Source organism: Lemur catta, chromosome 1 (assembly GCF_020740605.2).
Source record: "Lemur catta isolate mLemCat1 chromosome 1, mLemCat1.pri, whole genome shotgun sequence".
NCBI lineage: Eukaryota > Metazoa > Chordata > Mammalia > Primates > Lemuridae > Lemur > Lemur catta.
The window spans coordinates 81,665,292-81,689,926 of record NC_059128.1 but is presented as its reverse complement, the minus strand read 5'-3'; the positions used below and the strand labels follow the sequence as shown (position 1 = coordinate 81,689,926).

General features: G+C 39.0%; 1 protein-coding gene across 1 annotated transcript in view; it reads left to right on the top strand.

Annotated features, from left to right (window-relative positions):
• Window positions 1-24,635, top strand: part of FBN1 (fibrillin 1) — a 226,294-nt gene that overhangs the window by 12,254 nt on the left and 189,405 nt on the right. The window contains exons 2-3 of the mRNA XM_045528600.1: window positions 16,749-16,831; window positions 19,083-19,181. Of these exons, the coding sequence (XP_045384556.1) occupies window positions 16,749-16,831; window positions 19,083-19,181 (182 nt within the window). The remainder of the gene's footprint in view (window positions 1-16,748; window positions 16,832-19,082; window positions 19,182-24,635) is intronic.

Below are 24,635 nucleotides of genomic sequence, written 5' to 3'. Positions count from 1 at the left end.
GGATAACTTTTTATTTTTAGATTTCCCCTTTCCCCCAAACTGTGTTGCCTTTATTGGGAAATAAACTTACTAAGTGTTATTCCTTATTATTAATAATACGTTCTTTTTAACTCTTTGAAAAAAAGTTTACATTTTTTAATTGGCAGATTTTTCAAATAGGCCTTGCCTCCTTCCTGATGAACACTTCTTTTAAAAAGAGCCTTTCTAAAAGAAATTTAGATTTTAGGACATGGAAGGACTGCCCTGAAAAATCATTCTCTTTGGCAGCAGTGCAAAGAGATCCCCTGGTTGTTAGGACTGTTTGTTGCAAGGTGGTTGGCCATTCTTGAAATGTGCTTTAATTGCTTCTTTTGGAGTAAGGGTTTGATAATGATTGGGTAGACTAGATGACCACTTGCAATTCCAAGCCACACTGCCCTTCAACTCATGATTTCGGAGGTAATTAGCTCTCTTCCCCATCTACACACACCAGATCTCATGGAGAACTCTGATTCTGCTCCAGTCATATGCCCGTCACTGTGGCCAAAGAGATAGGCACTCCAGATGGCCATCCTGCTGTAGCCATGTAGAATAGGCTCCTCTTAGGAAAGAGGAGTTTGGTTAGCAAGAAGGGGAAAGGATGCTGGGTGAGTAAACACAACACATCTGCAGCCAAAGCAAGAAAATTCTCTTTTCCGTAGACCCAGTGTTGCTTCCACTCACTTTGTCATCACTGTTCTCTCTGGGTGCTTTGTGGGCAGGCCTCACTTGCACGATTGGGGCCAGGCTGACGCAGATTGGCCACCCCTGAGAGGACCCATAGCCCTCACTTTCTAATTGAGCATTCCCTCCTTTGGCTTCATGCCATGCAGCAACGTAATGCTCGTTTAGTACAAAGAGATTCTTATTTGTTGTTGTTTTTCTTTCATGCCCTAATTCTCTTGAGAAATTGAAAATGTTTTTATTTTTTCATTTTCTTTTAATGATTTCCATTCTGATTTTAATAAGCGTTGACTTTCAGAGTGATCTTAAACTATTGCACATCCGGGAAAGTGGAACAAAACATACATTATCTTAATTTAGGCATAGCTTTGGTGGAATTCCTATACCCTGCATCCTGCATGCCAACCTCTGGTTAACTGATTGGCCTTGCGCTCTAAGAAGCTATAGTTGTTTCATATTCATTCACAGCCTATAAAAATAAGAGTGCTTTAAGTAAGGAATGATTTAAGCAGATAATAGTTATTTTTCTATGTGCCATTAAAAAATTTTAAATTACCTAATGTCTCTCATCCCCATGGGATGAATCACACTGCCACCAATGTAAAGTTTATAAAAAAGCAAAAATATAAAATCAAACAAATACCAGGTACTTTCTGTGCTCTGCTAACTTTCCAGGAAAGAAAGAAACCTCAGATAAAATAAACTCTTCTTTTTAGGGTTTTGAAAACCTTTTAGGTATTTTACAAGAATATGCAAACCGTTTTTTCTTTGTATTTTTGTAAGCAGTCCCAGCTTAATCTAGACATTGTGGAACGTTTGACAGAAGACAACAGGATCTAATTCAACCTTGGACTGACTCATTGGCTCATTTGCATTTCCTTCTTTGAAAATAGGTTGTTTAAACACACATTCTCGAGCACACTGAAAGGTCAGAAAATATACCAGGATTCCCTGCTAAATAATTTCTTCCCTTCACTTTATATTTCCCATGACTTTAAGAATTCTTCCATTTGTGTACAGAAAAACCAAACTTCAACACTTTATGGACCTTATACAAATAAATCCCTGTCCCCTCAAACACATCTTTTATTAACTGATAGGTTTATGGTTGTCATAAAGAAAGATAAAGTATCCGTATGAATGTGAATCATGTCAAAAAATGGTTGTAATGCCCGAGGGAATCTATCCCCTGAGCTGAGATGCTTAATTATTTGCATAGGTGTAGTAAAGCCATTTGTTTTTAGATTCCTCATCTAGTGAACATTAACCTTATTTAGTAGCTGGATACTTGAGATTCATAGAAACACTGATTAGTTCTTGCCACTTATTTAAGATGGTACAGATGTTGGAACTGGACAGTTATTATCTCTAAATGGGGATCCTCCTCCGCCAGGAATGTTGAGCTGTGTAACGTAAAGGTGGTTCTTCAAGTCAATGAAAAAAGAAAACAAAAGTGTGATATGATGGTATTCAGGAGACTGTGGCTGTCAGGATGGACTAGGCCAGATGCTACTGCAAGGTTGTATATATTTTTTAACTTTTTAATACAGATACAGAGAATTTCAAATATATACAAAATTAAAGAGTACTCAGTGACACTCCAGCTTCAGCATTTATCAATGAATGGTCAGTCTTGTTTTATCTACTTCTTCTCTTCCCCACTGCAGACTATTTTGAAGTAAATCTCTGAAAAATCATTTTATTTGTAAACACTTCAATAGGCATCTCTAACAGACAAGGACTCTGTAAGAAACATAAACGTAATACCACTATTACATTTAACATGATTTTTTAATATTATCAGCTACCCAGTGAGTATTTAAATTTCCTTAATTAGGTCGTTAATTTTATTTATTTTTTTATAGCTTGTTCAAATCAAGATTCAAATAAAGGACCTATTTTATAATTGGTTGATATGTCTTTTAAATATTTTTGAATATATAGATCATCCTTTTGCCTTTTTTTTCCTTGCAATTTATTTGTTGAAGAAATTGGTTCATGTCCTATAGAACTGTGCTTCTTAAGATGCCAGTCCACAAACTGCTTGTTACCAGTCCATGATGAGATGAGGAGCTTGTACCAGAATATAAATTTAGTGTGTCACTAAGCACACTGTTTAGTTCAGCTAGTACTTTGTTCCTAGGGAGACCTTCTTGATGAAGGAAGCAGTAAGGTGGTTTACATTCTAGCTTAAGTGCATTATCTCATTGTAGACTGGTAATACCTTGTCTGTAGACCACTGACCAGGCCTTGGACCACTCGTGGAGGCCACTGCTATAGAGTTTCTCATAGTCTAGTGATGCCTGCATTCCAGATGTGGTGCTTGTCATATCTTCCTCAATCCCTGTGTTTGCTGTGAATTGCTAGTTAGAGCTAGAAGCTTGATCAAGCCGAGAATCAACTTTTTTGTCAAAAAGGCGTTATAAGTGGTCTATGTCCTTCTGTTGGGAGACATGTTATAACTGCTAGCCTCTCTTTTTTTGATGTTAGCAGCCACTGATGATCATTACCTACATCTATTAATTTATTAGGGTGGCAGAATGGGAATATTCAAATTCTGTCATTTCTTATTTATTTATTGACTCTATAAAGTTTTACTCCTAGTTTTGAACGTACACTCAATGCTTCACAGCAAGTGATGTTTGCAATACTGCTCAGTTTGCTTTTTCTGATCCATGACTTTGAAGGTTGTAGAAAAATTATTTAATATGTATTAGTAAGGATTGGCTATTATGAGGTATAAGGTTGTAGAAGATTCTGGCTGGGCACGTTGGCTCAGGCCTGTAATCCTAGCACTCTGGGAGGCTAAGGCAGGAGGATGGCCTGAGCTCAGGAGTTAGAGACCAGCCTGAGCAAGAGTGAGACCCTGTCTGTACTAAAAATAGGAAAAATTAGTCAGGCAACTAAAAGTAGAAATAAAAAATTAGCTGGGCGTGGTGGTGAGCATGTGTGGTCCCAGCTACTTGGGAGGCTGAGGCAGGAGGATTGCTTGAGCCCAGGCGTTTGAGGTTGCTGTCAGCTGTGCTGACGCCATGGCACTCTACCCAAGGTGACTGAGAGACTGTCAAAAAAAAAAAAAAAAGATTGTAGAAGACTCACACAGAAGAAGCCTGGTACTTGAAGGGGCAGACAGGGAACGAAATAATTCTGCAAAGGTCCATTCCTCTCTCTTCATCTTGCGATCTTTTGTAAGAGTTAAAATGGAAACTGTGTTATTTTTATGTTAAAGTGATGAGTTTCAGACGAGGGCCTTATGAAAAGTTGGTAAGATTTTGGACTACAGGTGGAAAGAAGAAGATATTTGCAGAGATTTTAACATCTAGAGGTGAATCTTTGTACCCTCATTTCAGCATTGTTTTCTCAGGGATGCTCTTTTTATTTAAGAAATTGGAATGGGTACAGCTTTAGTGATTCAAATGAGAGATTCTACAATCCACTAGTACACCCAGGCCCCCTTGGGAAAAAGGACTGTAGCAACAAGAGCTGCCCCAGGACCTTCTCTGAGTGTTTGTGGGGGATGATATATGTATGTGTACGTGTGTACATGTGTGTGTGTATGTGTGCAAGGCTCATTGCTGGTGTTCCATGTTGTTGAAAGATGTGTGTTGTTCTCTAAGGGCTCATGTATTTCTGCTACCTGATACGAAACTCCCAGGTAAACTGACAGGCTTTTGGAACATGTTCTTAGCTTTGTCATTGGGTGCTGCTACAGAGATTTGGAAGTCTTTTAGATACATTAGGAGGTGGAATAGGTGGATGTATTTCATTCTGTTTTGACAGCATCATCACCACTTCAGAAGCTGTTATCGTTTTGAAGCTTTGTGCAGGCATTTAGCACCCATTCTGCTTAATTACAGCTTAAAACGCAAATACTATCCCTTCTTCCCCAGAGCTGGACAGACGTTGAGAGCACAGTGCTGGTGTCACTCAGGCTGAGAGGCAAATCTTTTGGACTGGATCTCAGGGAAGAGCTGTGCTGGTGATTGCAATGGGGAGAGTCGCCACTTTCCCTGTGTAAGGGATAGCATGTGGCAGCCTCTGAATTAAGTCATAAAGATGCGAAATGAGAGGGTTTTTTTTTTTTTTTTTTTTAGTAGATCATATGGGTCACCCAGGCCTTCATGTAGCTCATTGTTTTCCTAAGCTGGGTCAGATAGTTGCCTGCATGACCTGATGGTTTTGCTTAGAGCTACTTTTCAAAAGACAAGCCACACCCATGTTCAAGTGTTATGTACAAATGCATTCCAGTGCCAGCTCTGAGTAGGTTTTGAATTATCCACATTTTGAATCTTTATATTGCCCTCCACCCACCCACTCCCCAAAACACTGAGCATGTTAAGAGGTGACTGATATTTCTACAGAGGGTGCAGGATAGGGTACTCACCATGCAGAAGCAACTTCGGAAACAGAATCTATAGGAGTGAGTGTTCCTAAGATGTATTTCCTTTCCTTTGCTTTCCTTTTCCAATATGCTTTCTAGTATCTGTCTTAAATACTTTTTTTTTTGCAAACTTAGTAAAAGAAAACCAGAGTACAGAAATGATGTACAAATTAGTTTATATAAAAAAGAGAACATGTTCTTTTTGGAGTATTTGTGGAAACATCTTTCTAATTTCTAATGTAAAAATCTTTAGCACTAACTTTGGAATGTTTTTATTAATAAATTCTTTTGGTTTTTAATTAGTGATTTATGACATCTTTCCATTGTGTAGTCTTTGGAAAATTACTTCACTTCTCTCACTTTCAGTTTCCTCATCTAAAAATCCTCATCTGAAAATGAGCACAGCAATACAGTTTCTTGATAGGGTTTTGGGAAGGAGTCACATGATCATTTTATAAATTATAAAACTCTCTGAAAATTGCCAATTATTATTTTTATTCTACAGTGTGGCTTCATATGGAGTAGATTAAGTACTGACTTAGTCAAATTCCCTCAAATTTAAGTTATATTATTTTTATTAAAAGTTTTCCAGATATCTAGATGTTCAGAAATAAACACAACTTTGCTTCAATTGGAAAGTTAAAAAAACACTTGTCAGGTTTTTGACCCCTAATATTGTGAAGTGCTAATTTCAATGAAATAATCTCAGTGACTGCATGCTTATACTTAACTTCCTCTGACTTTATAGAAACTTGAAATCTATCAGTGACTAATTTTTTATTTATTTTTTTATTCCTTAGCAACAATGTTGTCCCTGTACTGATGGAAGGTTTTGGTAAAGAAATGTTTTAAAAGATCTATTGCCTGTTGACTGCTATGAAATAGAGTTTGAGCTGCAAGATGTCTGAGGCTCTTGTAGCTATAAATTTTTTTAAATGATGCATCTGAAATGTGGAAGAATTTCACTCTCATATCCCATATATTCCATTTATGGGTATCTTTCATTATGTGTTTGATTTTTTATTTTAATTTTCTAAAATTAAAAAAAATAGATGATGATATTGATTTCTTACTGATAACTTTTTTCATTTATTTTATTATGTAATAGTTTTATTATTTAATAATTAGTTGAAAGTATTAATACACCCAAAACCCTAAACCTTCTTCATTTATCACTTAAGATTCAGGTATTGTATTAGGTGCTGGGGTTGTAAAGATAAATCTGAACTTTCTGTCTTTCAGGAACTCACATTGCAAAAGAGAGGGTAATTATCCAGTTCCAGAAGATCTGAAATAGAAAGTGAAGCCACCCAATAGGGTTCAAAACTGACTTGCTTCCTTGTTTCATCTGGAAGCCACTTTTGCTGGAAATAGCTCGCTGAACTCTTGGTCTGTGAGTCAGTCCTGGAGACTGATTTTATATTATAGTTGCTAATGGGGTAGGATCTTCTGGTCTTTAAAACAAATCAGGTACATCAAGAATTAGAACATCCAAGTTACACTCCAGTTTTTAAGTGCCAGGTTTATGCACTTACAGATATTCCGTATTGGCCCTAATGGTCTCATGCTGGGGTGGGGGAGGGCGTGGGGTTGGGCTGGGCAGCTCTGACTCTGGCTGCCCTCTCAGGACCCTGTGGAGTTGTCTGAGTTTAAGGCGTTCAGTTCTTACAGGTCACTGGGCAGCTCACGACAGCTGAGGGACAGTGGGTTTGAGTGGCCAAGTTTCCCTCTGGTTGTCTGCCGGGGAATGTGTTTTTCCCATAGAAACAACATTTTAAGTTGTGGTCAGGTTCCCAGACCAGCCCACAATAGCCTACTTAGCTGATAATGCAGCCGAGAGACTGCTATTTGACTAGCCTGGGGACCAAACCACCACCTATTAACATTGTTTCTATTGGAAAGGCCATTCCGAGTTCCAAATACCAATATAGAAGTGAAATTTTGGATCCCTACCTGCTTGTCAACTGGGAGCTGCCAGTACTTGGAACTGAAGTATCGAATCACCCTGCACTCTTAGTTGCTGAAGGACTCCATTCTTTCCCCTAAATCTGACCCCATTGGTTGATTTTCTTGTCTTTCCCTGGGGCTGCCAGTACATTCAGAAGATATTATCTCCCTGGACAGAGCTCTTGGTTTGAGAATTTCTGGGAAGTGGTGAGGATCATGGTTGCAGTCCCTGTTCCTTCTGTGGATGGTAGCAGGAGGGGAGGGAGCAGTGAATTCCATGAACACCATCCCAGCCTGCCTCTCTGTGCAGGCTCTGGATCACCTTACTAGCTGACTTGTTTTGTGTTTTCAATCGTTCCTATAATTTCATTTGCCCTTTGCAGAAGTATGATGTGGCTTCAGCTTGAATAAATGGAACGAATATCCCAAAGAAAATGTCTTGATAGTCCTTGAACTTCCTGGTAAAGTCCAGGGGTTGCAGAGTTCTGGGAAGCAGTTCTTTAAAAGGACTAGGTGTTTTCATGATGTCATTGGTCAAATTCTCCCAGATGCTTGAGAAATGCAAATTTGAGTTATGCTGGTTTTTCTGTTTTAAAGCAACCCTTCCTTATCCTTAGAGGGTCAAACTCAGTTTCAACTTCATGAGGAAATACACCTGTTGCCATGTATTTAATGGGAGCACCTTTTACAAGCTTTTAATTTGAGCTTTAATTTTTTTTTCAAAGAAAAACATATACATACCATCTATAAAAGATTCCAGCAGGATTTAAATTGGCTGCCAGTCTAAAATGAACTCCCAGATTTGGGGAACTGCCTTTGTGGCTTTCTGTGTCCCCGATTTTCTTAGGCTGTGTGTATACATGTGTGTTAGAGGAGCATGTGTATGCATGCCGTTAATAGGGTGATAAATTCTTTGGCCCTTAAGTTCTTGAGCTATTGCTTTTGATCAACACAGAATCCCTACAAAAAGTTTAGGGTACGCAGCAAATGAAACTGTTGATGCATCACCTTTGTGCTGCCTGTGCTGAGTTTCCCCACTCACCAATGGGAAAAGCCTTCATCTAAGCAGCACATCCAAAGAGACTTTTCAAGGTCACCCTGTGGATTTTGTCATGATTGTCTTCTAGGAACTGGCCACATAAGGCTGGCTCCATCTATGGCCTTGATCAGTCGTAACAACCTGCCATAATAAAACACATGTCAGTTTGTACACTGAACATCTTAGTTTAGTTGCTTTTGGAATTTTTTTCTCTTTTGCTAAAGGAATAAATAGAATCAGCTATTTATATATGAGTCTTATTTGTCTACACTGATTCTGTGTTTTCTCAAAGGAAATATATTGATTCCTGAGTTGTAAACGTTGATAACTTCACTGATCAGAATTAATGACCAGCATGTCAGTGAAATAACCAAGGCATGAAACCATCATACATTACTGTTTAATTGCCTGTAGCCCTTCAAAGAGGCATGAAATAGTCTTCCTTCAGACAGATAAATTTACAGGAAATAATTCTCATTCTGAGATAGTTTTTCATATTGGTGGCATTTGCAGCTGGCCTACTTTTGACACCAAAGAGATTATATTAATCTTTGTTAATTGTAATTTGAACTTAACTAAGGCATTTAGTCAATATTATCTTGTGCACTTATAAATAGACCCTAGGATATTGTAGGCATAAAAGGCATTATTTCTGTGCTTGAGAAACTATTACTGTGGGATCAGAGTGAGTGGGTTGGGTTGCAAGAATGACATCTAGACATATAATTATTTAAAATATATAACTACACTTTAGCGTATGTAGGTTTTTTTGCAGATATATCTGGAATTGTGCTTGTAGCTTGAAAGATGGTTGAGATTAATCAGGAAACTGTGCAAGGGGATGGAATTACACATTGTAAGGGAAAGATGGAAGGGTTTTCCTTTTCAATGTATATAGTATTTTTTTTAACACAGAGTCTTGCTCTGTTGCCTACGCTAGAGTGCTGTGGCATCATCATAGCTCACTGCAACCTCAAACTCCTGGGCTTAAGTGATCCTCCTTAAGTCAGCCTCCCGAGTAGCTGGGACTACAGGAGTGCACCACCACATCTGGCTAATCTTTAGTAGAGATGAGGTCTCACTCTTGTTCAAGATGATCTCAAACTCCTAACCTCAAGTGATCCTCCTGCCTTGGCCTCCCAGGATTACAGGTGTGAGCCACTGTGTCCAGCCATATATAGTATTATATACAATGTAGTATAAAGATGGAGGAAGAGTCTGGTTTTAGCTTGTGTGGTGGAGGTGGTGTGCGCTTGAGTGAGGACTGAGATGGTGAAGAAGAAAAGCTGACTGGAAGGGTGGAAGTTGAAGGTGCAGGTGAAGATGAGAGTGGGTAGGTAACGTCAGCCTACCTGGTAGAGATCTGAAGCTAATAGTGGGATGTTTAACATTATGGAAGGTGAAGGTCTTTCCCTGGGTTATAGGGGAACAGAATTAAGCATGGTGAACATGACAAGGTACTTAGCTAGCTGAATTGTCCTAATGGAGTGGCAAGGAACTAGGAAGCCAGGAAAAAAGAACATGATATTAGGCCAACAATGAAATCACCAGGATTTGGACATGGGATTTGCTAATGGAGTTAGGGAATTTAAGAGGAATTTTAGCAGTGAGATGAAGTAAAACTAGTGACTCCCCTTAGCAACTGGGAAACATCAAATCTTAGCTCAATAGTCCTCTTCTGAGACTACCTAGATGCTGAGGCCGAGAGCCCTCATTCTTGCTTCCTTTAGTTCCCCAGGTAGATCTTGATGTTACTGTTTTACCTGATTGACACTTTTTGCATATGTGCTCATCTTCCTAGACTGTATGATCCTCAAGAGCAAAGACTGTCTTAGTGACTTCTGAAGTGTAATTTTTAAAATTTATAATTGTATAGTGACAGGATTATTATTTTACTTTTAAATAAACTTTTCATTTTGGAACAGTTTTAGAGTTACAGAAAAATTGAGAGACTTCCCATAACCCTCTGAACAGTTTCCTCTGTTAGCATCATATACAAACATGGCACATTTATTACAATTAATGAACCAGTATTGATATGTGGTTATTAATTAAAGTCCATTCTTTATTTAGATTTTCTTTATTTTTACCTGATGTTCTTTTTATGTTCAGGATCCCATCTAGGATACCATATTACATTTAGTAGTCATGTCTTCTTAGGCTATGTCAGTTCTCAGATATTCCTTGTTTTTTGATGGCCGTGACAGTTTTGAGGAGGGTTGGTCAGGTATTTTGTGGAATTTCCCTTGTGGAATTTTTTGATGTTTCTGTCATGATTAGACTGAGGCTGTGGGTTTTGGGGAAGAAGATCATGAGGTGAATTTCCATTTTCATCTCATCATATTGGGGTTTACAGTATCAATGTGATTTGTCACTGTTGCTATAAACTTTGATCACCTGGCTGAGATAGTGTTTGTTGGGATTTTCCACTTTCAGTCACTCTCTTCCCCTGCCCCCAGCATACTGCACCCTTTGGAAGGAAGTCAGTGTGTGCGGCTCACATGTAAGGAGTCAGGAGTTATAATTCAAATCCTTGAAGGCAGAGCATCTGCTAAATTCTGTGGAATTCCCCAGCACAGGAGATTTGTCTCTTCTCTCCCATTTATTTATTTATTCAATCATTTATTTATCAGTATGGATTTAAGGATATTTATTTTATACTTTGGGTTATAATCCAGTGCTGCTTTTGTTATTTTGTTGCTCAAATAGTTCTAGCTTTGTCCACTGGCTGTTCTTTCATTTGGCTCCTGTGTCCCTTGTCACGCCCCCATCATTGTGGCTGTTCAGTATTTCCTTAATTCCAGTACTTCCGTCACCACAAGGTGCTCCAGATTCATCTTGTGTATTTCCTGCCCAGTCCTAGAATCAGCCATTTCTCCCAGGAGCCCTGAGTCCGTTTATTGGAGAATGCTATTAGCAGCTAAGATCTGAGTGTTAGGTATGTTCATCTTAGTCAATTTTATTTCTTATCTAACACAGTGCCTGGCACATAACAGGTTCTCATGAAATGTTGCTGAACAGCTTTGTGCCAGTGGGCAAGGTGCTTAGTCACGATGTGCCCTGTTGTGCAGCTGGCAGTGGATTTACTGGCTGCTCAGGAAGATGAGCCCTTAATCTTGGATACATTGAGTTTGAGGTGGTAACAACAAAACATCTAACTCTACATGCCCTGAAAACAGGAACTAAAGAGAGAATAAAAGAGAGAGAGAGAGGAAGGAAGGGAGAGAGGGAAGGAGAGAGAAGGAAGACAGAGAGGGAGGGGTGGGGAACCTGTGTCCTCAAGGCCACATGTGGCCCTCCAGATCCCCAAGCACGGCCCCTCAGCTGACTCCAAACTTCACAGAACAAATCCCTTGAGGCTGTACTCAAGGATCCAGAAGGCCACGAGGCCGCAGGTTCCCCACCCATACGTGTCCCTTTTAAGATTATTTTTATTTAAACAACAACAAAAAAAACCTGCATGAAGTAGGTTGGAGAGGGTGGCTGGCTTGCATCTTCAAAGGAGGAAACCAGGGCTGTCTGTGTCCCAGCCGTGTTGACCCAGACAGTCCAGAAATGAGTCTCTGGTCTGGAGAGCCCAGCTGAAGCTTGAGGAGGCCACGGAAGCCGTTCTCATTACCAGGGTTTGAAGTTTCGCTCGTTACTCGAGGCGAGTTGTTGTGACTGGCAGATGGGCTGGAAAAGACACATGTGGTATTCAAATCACTGCTGAGAGACTTGACCTCTGCCTTCAGCGAAGAGGGCCGGAATAAAGGCACTAAAATCAGGGAGAGCATTTGCAAAGTTTGCTAGAATAGTACACAGGTCCCTTCATCAGATAGTACTCATGATTTTTTTTCTTTTTTTTCTTTTTATCTTGATAAAAATTTGACCAAGAACAAATTGACAATATATGTAGCTCATTTGTGTGTTGTAATTGTTTCATGATCTAGCACATTTTCGACAGTGGACATTATTTTAACTCTGGAACAGTAGGATATCAAGATACTACCCTGGGACATGTTACAGGGGCAGTTGGTCATCCTTTGTTATGTGAGGGCATCTAACACAATAACCCCTCCACTTTTACCCTTCCACATTTATGCTCAAGGGGCTCAATCATAATTTTTTCCCTTTAAAGGTCAAAAAACAGACACCTCATGTAGCAGGGTCAGCCTCATTAGCTGTTACCTAATTCTTAGTGTTCTCCTTGCCTAACGATTTAATCACTTCACAGGCTGAGAAACTAGTGTATATGAAATAAGAGCCTCCTGAACTTGTTTTTATTACCTCAGGCTTTTCTGAAAAGGAGTTTGCACTTGGGATAGGAAGCAAAAAGGCTATCTTGCTGTAAGAGAGGCCAAACTTGCAGAAGAGGGTTCTGGCTAAGGAATGTGGACACACTGCAGACATCTTGCACAGAGGCCAACTCTTGCAATGATGTGGTCAGACGTGGGAGAGCCCAGCTGTCTGCTTCATTGAGAGAGGCTTTAGCTAGCCCACACAATCTCAGTGCTGCGTCCGACTGGATCCAAATATCAAGCCTGCTGAAGCTCGCCCATCCCCCTGGGTGATTGGAGTTGCGTTATTGGAGATAAAAGTAAGAGAAGTTACAGATAAAGACTCAGCTATTTTTTAAAACTGTAACATAGAGTGGTGAAATGGAATATAAACATATTTTCCTTTTTCCCCTCTGGACTATTAGAATACAGGTAAAAACTATTCATGCTTTATCTTTGGTCTATTGATAGACATTTTGTGATTTTTGTTTCTTTTGTCACCATGACTACTATTGGGTGAAATATCATCTTGTCTCCTAAATGCAGCGGTCCCCAACCTTTTTGGCACCAGTGACCAGTTTCATGGAAGAAAATTTTTCAATGGAACTGAGGGGTGGGGTAGGTGGGGGGCATGGGTTGGGAGGCAGAGCTCAGGAGCTGATGCAGGCCATCAGGGATCGGCTGTAAATACAGAGGAAGCTTCACTCACTCCACCGCTGCTCACCCTCTGCTGTGTGGCCTGGTTCCTAACAAGCCACAGATGGTACTGGTCTGTGGTCTGGGGGTTGGGGACCACAGCCTAAATGGAGCTTTGACTTAACATAGGGATTAAGAGAGTGTACTCTAGAGTCAGGCCTCCTGAGTTCAAATCTCCGTTATGTACTTCCAAGCTGTGGGACCTTGGCTAGTTTGTTTAACCTTCCTAAGCCATGGTTTCCTTAGTGTTAAAGATAATAACAATATAATTTACCTCAAAGAGTTGCTATGAGGTTGAAATAAAGTAATGTATCTTTAGCACTTAGCAGAAAGTTCTTTTCCCTTTGGATTTTAATTTCTTTTAATTTGTCAAATGCTACTGCTACCTGCACAGAGCTTTAACTCTGACTTTTAGGGGGAGGGATTGGTGCTAGTGGCTGATGGAATGAAAAGGAAGAGACAGGCATGAATGCTACACTTTCATTGACATAAAGGAGTAACTTCGTTAGAGAGTTTTCTTCTTTGTACATGCTTTTTTGTACTGAAACCTTAGAATAAAATCTTTTTATAATGGAAATAATCCAGCATGTCTCCTTTAGACTTTACGTGTTTTAGTGCTTTCCAACTTAAATAAGACATTCATTTATTTCCAGAATTAGAGCTGTTTTTTTGTGTGGGTAAGTAGAACAAATGCCACCCAGCTTGTTTGAACGAGTTCTGTTAGTTTGCAGTTCTCGAGACCAAAAACAGCAGAGGGGACATCTCGCATCTTTCTAATACTTTGCATTGAGTCGCACAATGCAGTAGTACTGAGAGTGATTTATGAACGATGGCCGCGCAATGAAAACAATCGTTGTTTGAGGATATTAGTTGAAATTAAATAATATATTACTTGTAAATGCTAAAGTTTTAAAACTCAAGAAAAGCCAGAGGATGCAAACAAGATAAATCACAATCTGAAATTATATAGAACATTAAGAAATGCTGTGAAATGAAAATGTGTTGCACTAACGAAAGGGAACTGTGAATGAATGAAACCGTTTCCTTTGTTTCATTCTAATGAAACAGGAAGTATCCTGTTTAAAAGTAAAGTTCTTGCTTTAAATAAAAGATGACGATTAAAGTAAAAGAACATATATTTTAAAAATGAACAATTGTGATTGTGGATGAGCTTTAGATGAGAAAGCAAAAGAATTCCTTCAGCTTTCCCAGGTCCCCATCTCTTAAGGCAACTAGTTTAAACATTTCTGTTTTTAGGTCTTCTTGTGTTTATTTCCATAACCCCATCTCCTATGTTTGTACTTTTATGTCTAGATTGAAACAGTACCCATTGGTCCCTTGCTGTGAAAGGTGGGGACTTATCTTAGCTATCTATACCTTTTTCTCTCTACTTCCCAGTTTTTTTTTGTAATTGTAGTATGACTTTTATTTATTGGTTATTTTAAACACTGTGTAATGTATTTAAGAAATCCCTGTTTCTTGGATCAATTGCTTTAGTGTCCTCTACACCTTTCCTCCCAACTTGTTTCCCAATTTATGTCATCTATACCATTGCTTTTATACTTCGAGGGTTTAAAACATTTATATTTTGTTTTTTACCCATGATAAATTGTTAAAATCTTCCATGTTTTGGCTCTAGGTTGATTATAAACATTGAAAAACAATAAAGAATGTTTATATCACTATGCTTTTTCAAATACCTTGGAAAATCTTTTGACTCTCTTGCTTTGTAGGACTAAAATAACTGATGCTGGACCCTTTTTCCTTAGCCTTTTCACCCTGTTATATGTGTTGTTACTCCATAAATACACTTATTTTTGTCAGACAATATGTCCTGATTTTTGTTTAAAAAACATTGTTACCCAAACCACAGGGCACCCTGCAAAGGCTCAGGGTCCTCTGAAGCTATTCCAGGATTTGCTCTGGGGTTGGACTGGCTCCAGTGGAACCACTGTAATGGGCTGTTGGTGGGGAAGGTTCGAGGCAGTTCACTTTGGCCTGGATTGTCATTTTAAATCGAGAGGACTTTTACAAAGTTTGGGAGGTCTGAGCATTCCATCTCCACCCCAGCCCTCTACCTTGTCTTCACCTTTCACTTCCCTTCCCGAGAGTCTGAGTTTCCCCAGGAAGTTCTGGACACTCTGAAGTTTCAGGCATTATTTTGTCACAGGAGGGACAACAAGTTGAGAGCCATTGATTTAGAATTCTCAGTAAAGTCTTTCTCTCTTCCTTAATTCCTTCTGGTCCCTTTTGCTGAGTAGTTAATCTAGGTCAGAAGATGACTCTGTCATGACAACGCTTTTTTTTTGTCCTTTTCATATATGAAGTTTTCCATGTCCATTATTTCATCCGATGCATTTATACATATATGATGTAGACAGGGAAAACATTTCATTATCTTAATGTGTACAGAAATACACTGAGCTCCGACTTCCTTAAGTCACGCACATGTTAAGTCTATCTAGTCATTTTTTCTTTAGCCTTGGAGAAGCCTCAGGCTGCTGGGTATGGAGTTAGAGCTCTTTCCCTGGTTCCTCCATCTTTCTTCCTAATTCTCTTTCTGACCTTGGCACCGGTCAGTCTGAGGTATGCATTGGGCCCCGCAATGTTCCAGGTTTTCTGGGGCTACAAAAAGAGTAAAGGGCAGGGCAAAGACCTTACCTTTGGGTCCCAATTGTGCACGAGGTTGAAGTAGTGAGTTCAGAGGAAATGCAGGAGGGCTCTGTGCTGTTACGTACGGTGTGCATACACAAAGAGAATGTATGGGTGCACTCCAGCTGAAATACATTTTAGCTGTGCAGTTGTTGTAAAGGCTTATGCTTTTGGGACGACAATGTTTATATCAGCAAGCTTTGGAATAGCTCCTAGTTTGTGAAATTGATTGCAAAACATTTGACCTTCCTTATCAGCCCCCAATCTGCAGGAACTAGTATCAATGTTTAGGCCCTCAGGATATAAAAAAATGAAATGAATGGTTTCTTTTGGGGCCTCTGTGTATTATATTCTCTGCCTTAGTTTCCAGTGTTGAAGTCATTAGATCCTTGCCCAGTTGCTCCCTGCAATTGTTAAATATGGATCATCTGGATTCTGAATGGAGGCTTTGCTCCAAGACATGTGATGAACTATCTGTAAACAAGAAACCCAGAGTGACATTGGTTTTATTTTCCTGTAACTGCGGGTATCAACTGTGTTTCCAAACTTTTGCTAAAGAAATATTTACATGTTTTGGCCTTTACTTTTCTTGACTCATGTCAGAGTTTGCATTCCTGTAATTTTGGTGAAAGAAAGAATGTGTAACATTTTAGAGGTGAGCTGGACCTTGGAATAAATATATATACAGCTTCAAAGAGTAGAAATTAAAAACCTTATGTGCAATAGATTTTATTATAACCTTTAACTAGATTGGTAAGAAGTTTATTGTTTAAATTAAACTTGCATGGCTCTATGACTTGTGATAGAATGTACTGCATTTTGTATCCCTGGTTTTTGTTTTCCTGATGCACCATATGCATAGGTGATATTAAGGGATAGCCTTACTGATATTATTAAATATTATGTTTAAGTGTCCCAAACTACTAAGCCAGCATTGAGTCCTATGAGTTTACTTTTTGCTATCTACCAGGATTCATTCTGTTTTTATAGCTCAGAGATTTTTCCCTTTTATTTGGTTATCTCTCTTTAAAAAAAAAAAAAAAAGAATAGAATTCTTGTGTTTTTGTTTCAGGCCCAATGTCTGTGGATCACGTTATAATGCCTACTGTTGCCCTGGATGGAAAACCTTACCTGGTGGAAATCAGTGTATTGTCCGTAAGTAAATAGACAACCTGTCATTCTTCATGTCTGTCTTTTGTTGTTTTGGTTACATGGTGATGCTTAGAATTTGGTCGTTTGTAACTGCACCATCAATATGTTTATAGCAGAGCCTTCCAGCTCTAAGATTTTCCTATTTTCTCTGAATTCAGGTTGGGAAATACATTAACTTGGTGAAATCACTGTCATACTTAAATTCAGTGACTTTTTAAAAAATGTTTCTGAAATACAGAGATTGGAGCCACAGAGATATTTTGATCAAAGTTGTGTGTCGTTTACACCTGTTGCACCTGGTCGCACAGATTATGTAATCACTTTGACGGGAGTTTGAAAAATAGGCTATCACTGCTGATTTTCTTTTTTTTTTTTTTTGAGACAGAGTCACACTCTGTTGCCCGGGCTAGAGTGCTGTGGCGTTAGCCTAGCTCACAGCAACCTCAAACTCCTGGGCTCAAGCAATCCTTCTACCTCAGCTTCCCGAGTAGCTGGGATTACAGGCATGCGCCACCATGCCCAGCTAATGTTTTCTGTATATATTTTTAGTTGGCCAGATAATTTCTTTCTATTTTTAGTACAGAATGGGTCTCGCTCTGGCTCACGCTGGTCTCGAACTCCTGAGCTCAAGCGATCCTCTCACCTCGGCCTCCCAGAGTGCTAGGATTACAGGCGTGAGCCACTGCGCCTGGCCTGATTTTCTTATTGTAGTTTCTAACTTGGTTGGCCACCCACAGGTTACCGTAGCCCTGCACATTGAATTTGGGTGGTTGAGGCCAGAAGGACACCTAATACTTAGACGGAGGGGAGGTGAAGAGGGTAGAGCATCAGATGACAATCACTGGGAAGACTAGGAAAGAACTTAAGTGATAATAGAGATTTCTCTAGTGATTTCTGCTGCTGTGGCAAATCTCCAGATTCTCACAGTATCCCACAAATGTTGAGTGATAAATCACATGCCAGACAAGGTGCAATTTAATGGAGACATTAGGGTCAAATTAGTTACGGCATCTGCCTCCCATGAACTTTTATAGTCGTCATACCTATGAAGTAATTTGTAGTTTTCAGAAAACTCCATTAGTATAATGGAAAATTTAGAGCTGAAGAGACATTAAGGAATTGCTTAGTCCACCTTCTCACTTGGCCAAGAGTGGTCTATGGAGAGGAATAGAGTATTTTACCCAATATTCACTTGATGACCTAAAAAAGTTTATACCTTTCCCCGTTCTTGATTTTGACCAGAAAACATCGTATTCATTTGGCACATTGTGGTTTAAGACCAAAATTGAATTACCAAGAGGGGGATATAATGGTATTTGCAGTTTTCCCAGTGAACTTGACAACAGAATCCTTTCCCAGTGTTCTGTAGAGTTCTTTGAGAAATTCTCTCTTTAGGTTTTTAAATAAATGTTTATAGGGTCCTTTGACAGCTTATTTCATAGGATTTTCCAATTTCCATCCTCAGCTGTTTTGATACTTTAATGCACTTTCTATCCAGTGTATTATTTTAGCCTTGTACATCATGTTTGCCTCTTGCAAGGTCGTGCAGGTGTTTGAAGAAAGGATTATCCTTATGATTATAACAAGTAGTGACCAAATCTTAGTCTGCTGATAAATATTAATATAAATCATTTGCCATTTAAACTTACTCTTTTGGCCACTAGCAGAGCATTTGGTACTGGATTGCTATTAGTCTCTGGGTGGCATAAAAATGTAAATATTTCTCTAAAGGATGACTGGCTTCCTGATTGTAGAGTCAGTACTATGAGAGTAGATTCTAGCATTCTACTCTCAGACTGTCGATGTAATTCAGAACAGGACAAAAATTCAGCATTAATCATGTACAGTAAAATTGGCTTCTAAGAATACTGCTGCCTTTTTTATATACAATAGTGATTATAAAAATAGAATTCTTATAAGCACATAAATATACTTAGATGCAGGAATTTTATTGTTTTATTTTCCCTGCATAGCCTGTCCTGGCTTTTAATAGATGAGTGCTGTGGAATAAGCAAAGAGAGATTGAGAACAACTGTTATGGGTAAGGGAGTTACTGATTTTTAAGCCAGTGTTTGTTAAGTCCAACAGACCTGTTTTGTAAATGAGAATACCTGAGGCTTAAGGTCATACAAGTCATGGGGGTAAAGTTATCAAGGGGCCTGAGAACCCAGGTCTCATTGAGAACTGGGTCCCTGTGACTAACCGTGCTCTGAATCCATGTCATGTGCTAACAGACCTCTGGTTTTATTCACAGCCATTTGCCGGCATTCCTGTGGGGATGGATTTTGTTCGAGGCCAAATATGTGCACTTGCCCATCTGGTCAGATAGCTCCTTCCTGTGGCTCCAGATCCAGTGAGTCTAACATGTCATTATATATAATATTATTTTATGTGGTTACACCCTATTTTCTCCTAAATTTGCTTTTGGCTTTTCTCTTGCCTGCAATACATTTTTTTTTTTCTTTCACTAGAACATCTGCCTTCTCTGTTCTGCCCAAAATACTTGGAAAGACTTTCCACAATCTGGCCTCTCATTTCCCTTCTTCACTCTTTATAGGAAAATTACCTATGGGGCATAGTAACTGTGAATAATAGAAAGATTATGGCCTTATTTGTAGGTATCACCTTATTCATCTTTGTGTCTCCAATGTAAACCCCATCGAAGGTGCTCAATGAAATGATTATTTAATGAACATTTTTGGCTCAAAAAATCGAGGCATTCTTCCTTGTGGTACTGAAATATGAATCTGATTAAAAACTTATTTAAAACTCAAGACCCCTGCCTTTATAAGAGGAAAATGTAAGAGCCTGTTATGGCAGTTTCTGGGGTGATTTGTAGCATGAAGCACAAACATATTTTCCCTTTTAGAATTTTGCCACTTCTGTGATGCCAAATAAATATCCACAGTTCATTCTTCAAAGCCTTTGCTTGTTCTATTGTTTTTTTTCTTTAAGTGTAGGGTTTGCAGTAGTGAATTAGGAAAAATGGGGTGTGGGAAGGAGACAAGTCATTATTGGTTGTTTAAAAAGTTGAAGTTCATGTTTGTATGAACTTAGCCCCTCAATACCTCAACCATCACCAAGGTGAAAAACTTAGGTTCCTTTTCCATTTCCCATTTCAGGTGAGAAAATGCACTCCCCTCATAGTATATTCTATTTTTGACAAGGTTTTATGGAAAAATGTTGTGAAATATGTTCATTCTCTTATGTTTATTGCATGTAGAGACTTCAGTGTGCCAAAGTTTATTACCTGTTAAGAGGCCTAACATTTGAATGTGACTGTCATTAGCCAATTAACAGGCTAGGGCTAGTCGTCCTGTGTAGCACCCTCTTGGTGCCCACTCACCTCCCTGGGCATTCACAAGTGAACATGGGGGACTCTGCCTGAGAGATTTGTAACATCTTCCTGGCCAAGGAGAATGTCAGATCTGCATGCAGGGCAAACTGGAAGTGCTGGAGGGTTAGTGGACCTAGAAGCAACTTTTAACCAGTAACAGATGGAGAGTTGTTGGATAAGTGCCCCAGCTTTCTTGCCTCTCAGTTTGGATAGCCATGAGGTTTGTTCCGCACTGTCTCCTGAAGTTCCCTAGTGAGACCGAGCCCTCACTGCCCACAGTGATAATAGACTTGATAATATACTTTACTAGCTTCCTTCTTTTCTCTCTCTCACTTTCCCACTCTCCTACCAGTGTTTTCTAGAATTACTTCCAAAACAAACTACCCTATTTAAATTATTGTCTCAGAATCTGCTTCTGGTGGAACCCAAACAAAAACAGCCTAGTACTAAATACAGCCAGTGGTAGATTGGAATAGAAACTCCCCTATGGGCTGGGACTCTTGCTTATTGCACTGACTAGAGCATATTATTACTTGGTCGCAGCTTGGTTTCAAATGTGCATCCTCCAAGTAACAGCAGGTTCATTCCATCTAGCAAGGGCATCTGAGCTGGGAGATTAGAAAGAGGCAGAGAAGTCAGCAGGTGGCACTTTTGGGAACATGCTGGTCATCTCCATCTCTGTCAGGATGACCTCCAAGCTGATGCTGAGGAGTGTGAGTCTCAAGGTTGGGAAAGAAATGTAGATATCAAATTGGGAATAGATCCCATTTCTCAGATTGGTCCTTAAACCAATCAACAACACTGCACACTTCCAGGGGAAGAAAATATAGCCAGATTGCAAAACTGGGTATCCAACTGGAAAGGTCTTCCTTAGTGATAGTGTGAGCTACTGATGATTTTTATGACAAGTAAAAATTATGGGATGTGGTGACAGGATGTTAACAAGACCAGAGGGAAAAGCCATGGTCCTAGTGTACAAGCTAGCCGTGGGATAGCGGGAGTATAGTGGTAAGGTCCTGAGGCTAGAGATTGAAGTCTAAGATTTATAGATGGAGCTTTCTGAAGAAGCTTGGGTCACATCTGTGGTACAAAATCCCCAAGTAGCTTGTGGATGAGAGTGGTATAAAGAAGAGAATCTGTTATCACTAGCACCTTTTGAGGTATCTGAAACCTTTAAAATCATTGGCTTGAACTCCCTGAACTAATATTGTCTAAACGGTTTGCCAAGCTACAAATGGTAGAATGTTTTAAATTAAAGGTAGCTAGGGATGATCAGAATTCATTTCTCATCTTTTGAAGTGATATTCTAGGGAACAGCTCTGCAATTCTACACAACTTCCTGGCCATGGTATGGTAGACAGTAAATGTAGATAGGTCACTTTGCTAATTCTCTTGCTAATGGAAAGATAACCCTAACTCAGAGAAATGTTTGCAATCACCACTTGTGGTTCTACTAAAAGGTGTCAATTTAGATCATTTCACCAATTTTTCCTATGAAAAATTTATGCTTATTATGTGATAGGGGGCAAAGAGGTCTAGGCAAGTTGTGGGACCTCTGAGGACTTTAGTTATCTCATTTGAAAATGAAAAGAATAGAAGGAATGTGGCTTTTTTTTTTTAATAAGACTTAAGTATCTTTTGACCCTGAGAATAGAAAATTCTCTCTTACGGCCTTTATATTTCCAAAAGGTCCAGACTGCCAGCCAGTGATTCTTCTGGACACCAGGAAGATGTGGCTTCCCTTGTACCTGGTAGAAACTCTTGACACTGGTCATTGAGGCACCAGGGAAAAAAGAAAGATTAACTAGACAGGGTCAGAACAGTGATTTTTCTAGACTTTAATTCCAGCTCTATTTAGGACTATTCTCTACTCATCAGTCTCTGAGGCTAGAGATGATTCCTAGCAGTCCTAATTCTCATAAAGACCTATCATTGTTTACCGATCCATGAATTTACTCAAATTCATCTTAAACGTGTATACACACATCCATACACATGCAAATATACATTGCATCCTTGTATTAATAATACAGGGATTAACAAACTTTACAAATGTATATATTGTCTCAGTTTTATGGGCTGCTGTAACAAAATGCCATAGGCTGGGTAATTTATAAACAACAGAAATTTATTTCTTACAGTTCTAGAGGCTGGTAAGTCCAAGATCAAGGTGCCAGCAGATTGCATGTCTGGCGAGGGCCCACTCCTCACAGTTGGTGCCTGCTTTGTGTCCTCACATGGTAAGGGGCAAACAAGCTCCCTTGAGCCTCTTTTGTAATGGTGCTAATGCCATTCATGAGGACTCTGCCTACATGACTTGATCACCTCCCAAAAGGCTCCATCACTTAATATATCACATTGGCATTAGGTTTCAACATGTGAATTTTGAGGAGACATAATCCTTTAGACCATAACATACATATAATTATTTATAATACGTGATTATAAAAGTTGTTCCCTGTATTTTATATTTCAGACTTTGGAAATCGATTTCATGCTTATTCTGTTTTATTCTTTACACTATTTTAAAGGATTTTTAAAATTAAATTTCATATTTTGAGATAACTATAGATTCACAATCAGCTGTCTTAGTCTGTTTGCTGCTGCTATAACAGAATACCAGAGACTGAGCAATTTATAAACAGTGGGAGTTTATTTGGCTCACGGTTCTGGAGGCTGGGAAGTCCAGAAGCATGGCACCAGCATGCTGTGAGGGTCATCCTGTGTCAGAAAACATCACATGGCAAGCAGGCACATGAGACAAAGAGAAAATGCAGCCTGAACTGAGACAACTAACCCACTCCTGAGATAATGACATGAATGCATTCAGGAGGGCAAAGCCCTTGTGACCTAATCTCCTCTTAAAAGTACCATCTCTTAAGACTATCACAATGACAGTTAAATTTTAATATCAGTTTTGGAGGGGGCATTCAAACCATAGCGGTTGTAAGAAATAATATGGGGAGATCCTGGGCACTCTTTTCCCAGTTTCCCTATGGCAACATCTTGCAAAACTGTAGTACAGTATCACAACCAAAATATGGCAACAGTGGATGCTGTCAAGATGCGGAACACATCCATGACCACAAGGATCCCTCATGGTACCCTTTTATAGTCATTTTCCTCCTGCCCGTATGCCCTCCTGACACCCACTAATCTGTTCTTCATTTTTATAATTTTATCATTTCAAGAATTTTATATAAATGGTATCACATAGTATGTAACCTTTGGGGATTGGAATTTTTCACTCATCATAATTTTCTGGAGATTTATCTAGTTTGTTGCATATATGAATAGTTTGTACCCTTTGACTGCTGAGTAGTAGTATATGCTATGGATGTACCACAGTTTGTTTAGCCATTCACCTGTTTGCTGAAGGGCATCTGGGTTGTTTTTAGTTTTTTTGTTATTTGAGCAAAGCTGCTATGAGCATTCATGTACAAGTTTTTGGTGTCAACACAAGTCTTCAAACTCTGGGATAAATGCCCAGGAATATAATTTCTGGGTTGTATGGTAGTTGCATGTTTAGCTTTTTAAGAACTGTCAAACTGTTTTTTGAGTAGCTGTACCATTTCACATTCTCACCAGCAGTGTGTGAATGACCTAGTTCCTCTGCATCCTTCCCAGCTTTTGGGGTTGTCACTATTTTTAATTTTAGCTATTCTCACAGCTGTGTAGTGATATCTCACTGTGTTTTTCATTTGCATATCCCATTGGCTAATGATGCTGAACATCTTTTTATGTGCTTATTTGCCCCCTGTATATCTTCTTTGCTGAAATGTCTCTGCATCTTATTTTTTCAGATTTTAATTGGATTATTTATTTTACTCTTCAGTTTTGAGAATTCTTTGTATATTTTAAGTACTATCTGTTTATCAAATTTGTGATTTGCAAACATTTTCTCCCACTCTGTAGCTTGAGTTTTTTAATGAGATCTTTTAAAGTCCAGTTTATCAGTTTTTCCTTTATTGGATCATGCTTTTGGTGTTAAGTCTAAGAATGCTTTGCCTACTCCTAGATCCTGAAGATCTCCTCCAACTTCTTTCTAAAAGTTTTATAGTTTTACATTTACATCTGTGATCCATGTGTTGTGACCATTTTTATGTGAGGTGTGATGTTGAGATCTAGGTTCAATTGTAGCTTACAGATGTCCCATTACTCTACCACCATTTGTTTCTGAAAAGGCTATCCTTCATCCATTAAATTACCTTCGTACCTTTGTCCAAAAGTTGGGCATATTTGTATGAGTCTGTTTCTGGGTTCTCTATTTTATTCCATCTATCAATGTGTCTGTCCCTTCTTTAATACCGTACAGTCTTGATTACTGCAGCTATATGATAAGACTTGAAATTGGATAGGCTCATTCTTCCCACTTTATCCTTCTTTTTCAAAATTTATTTATTTATTTATTTATTTATTTATTTATTTATTTATTTATTTATTTATTTATATTTGAGACAGAGTCTTGCT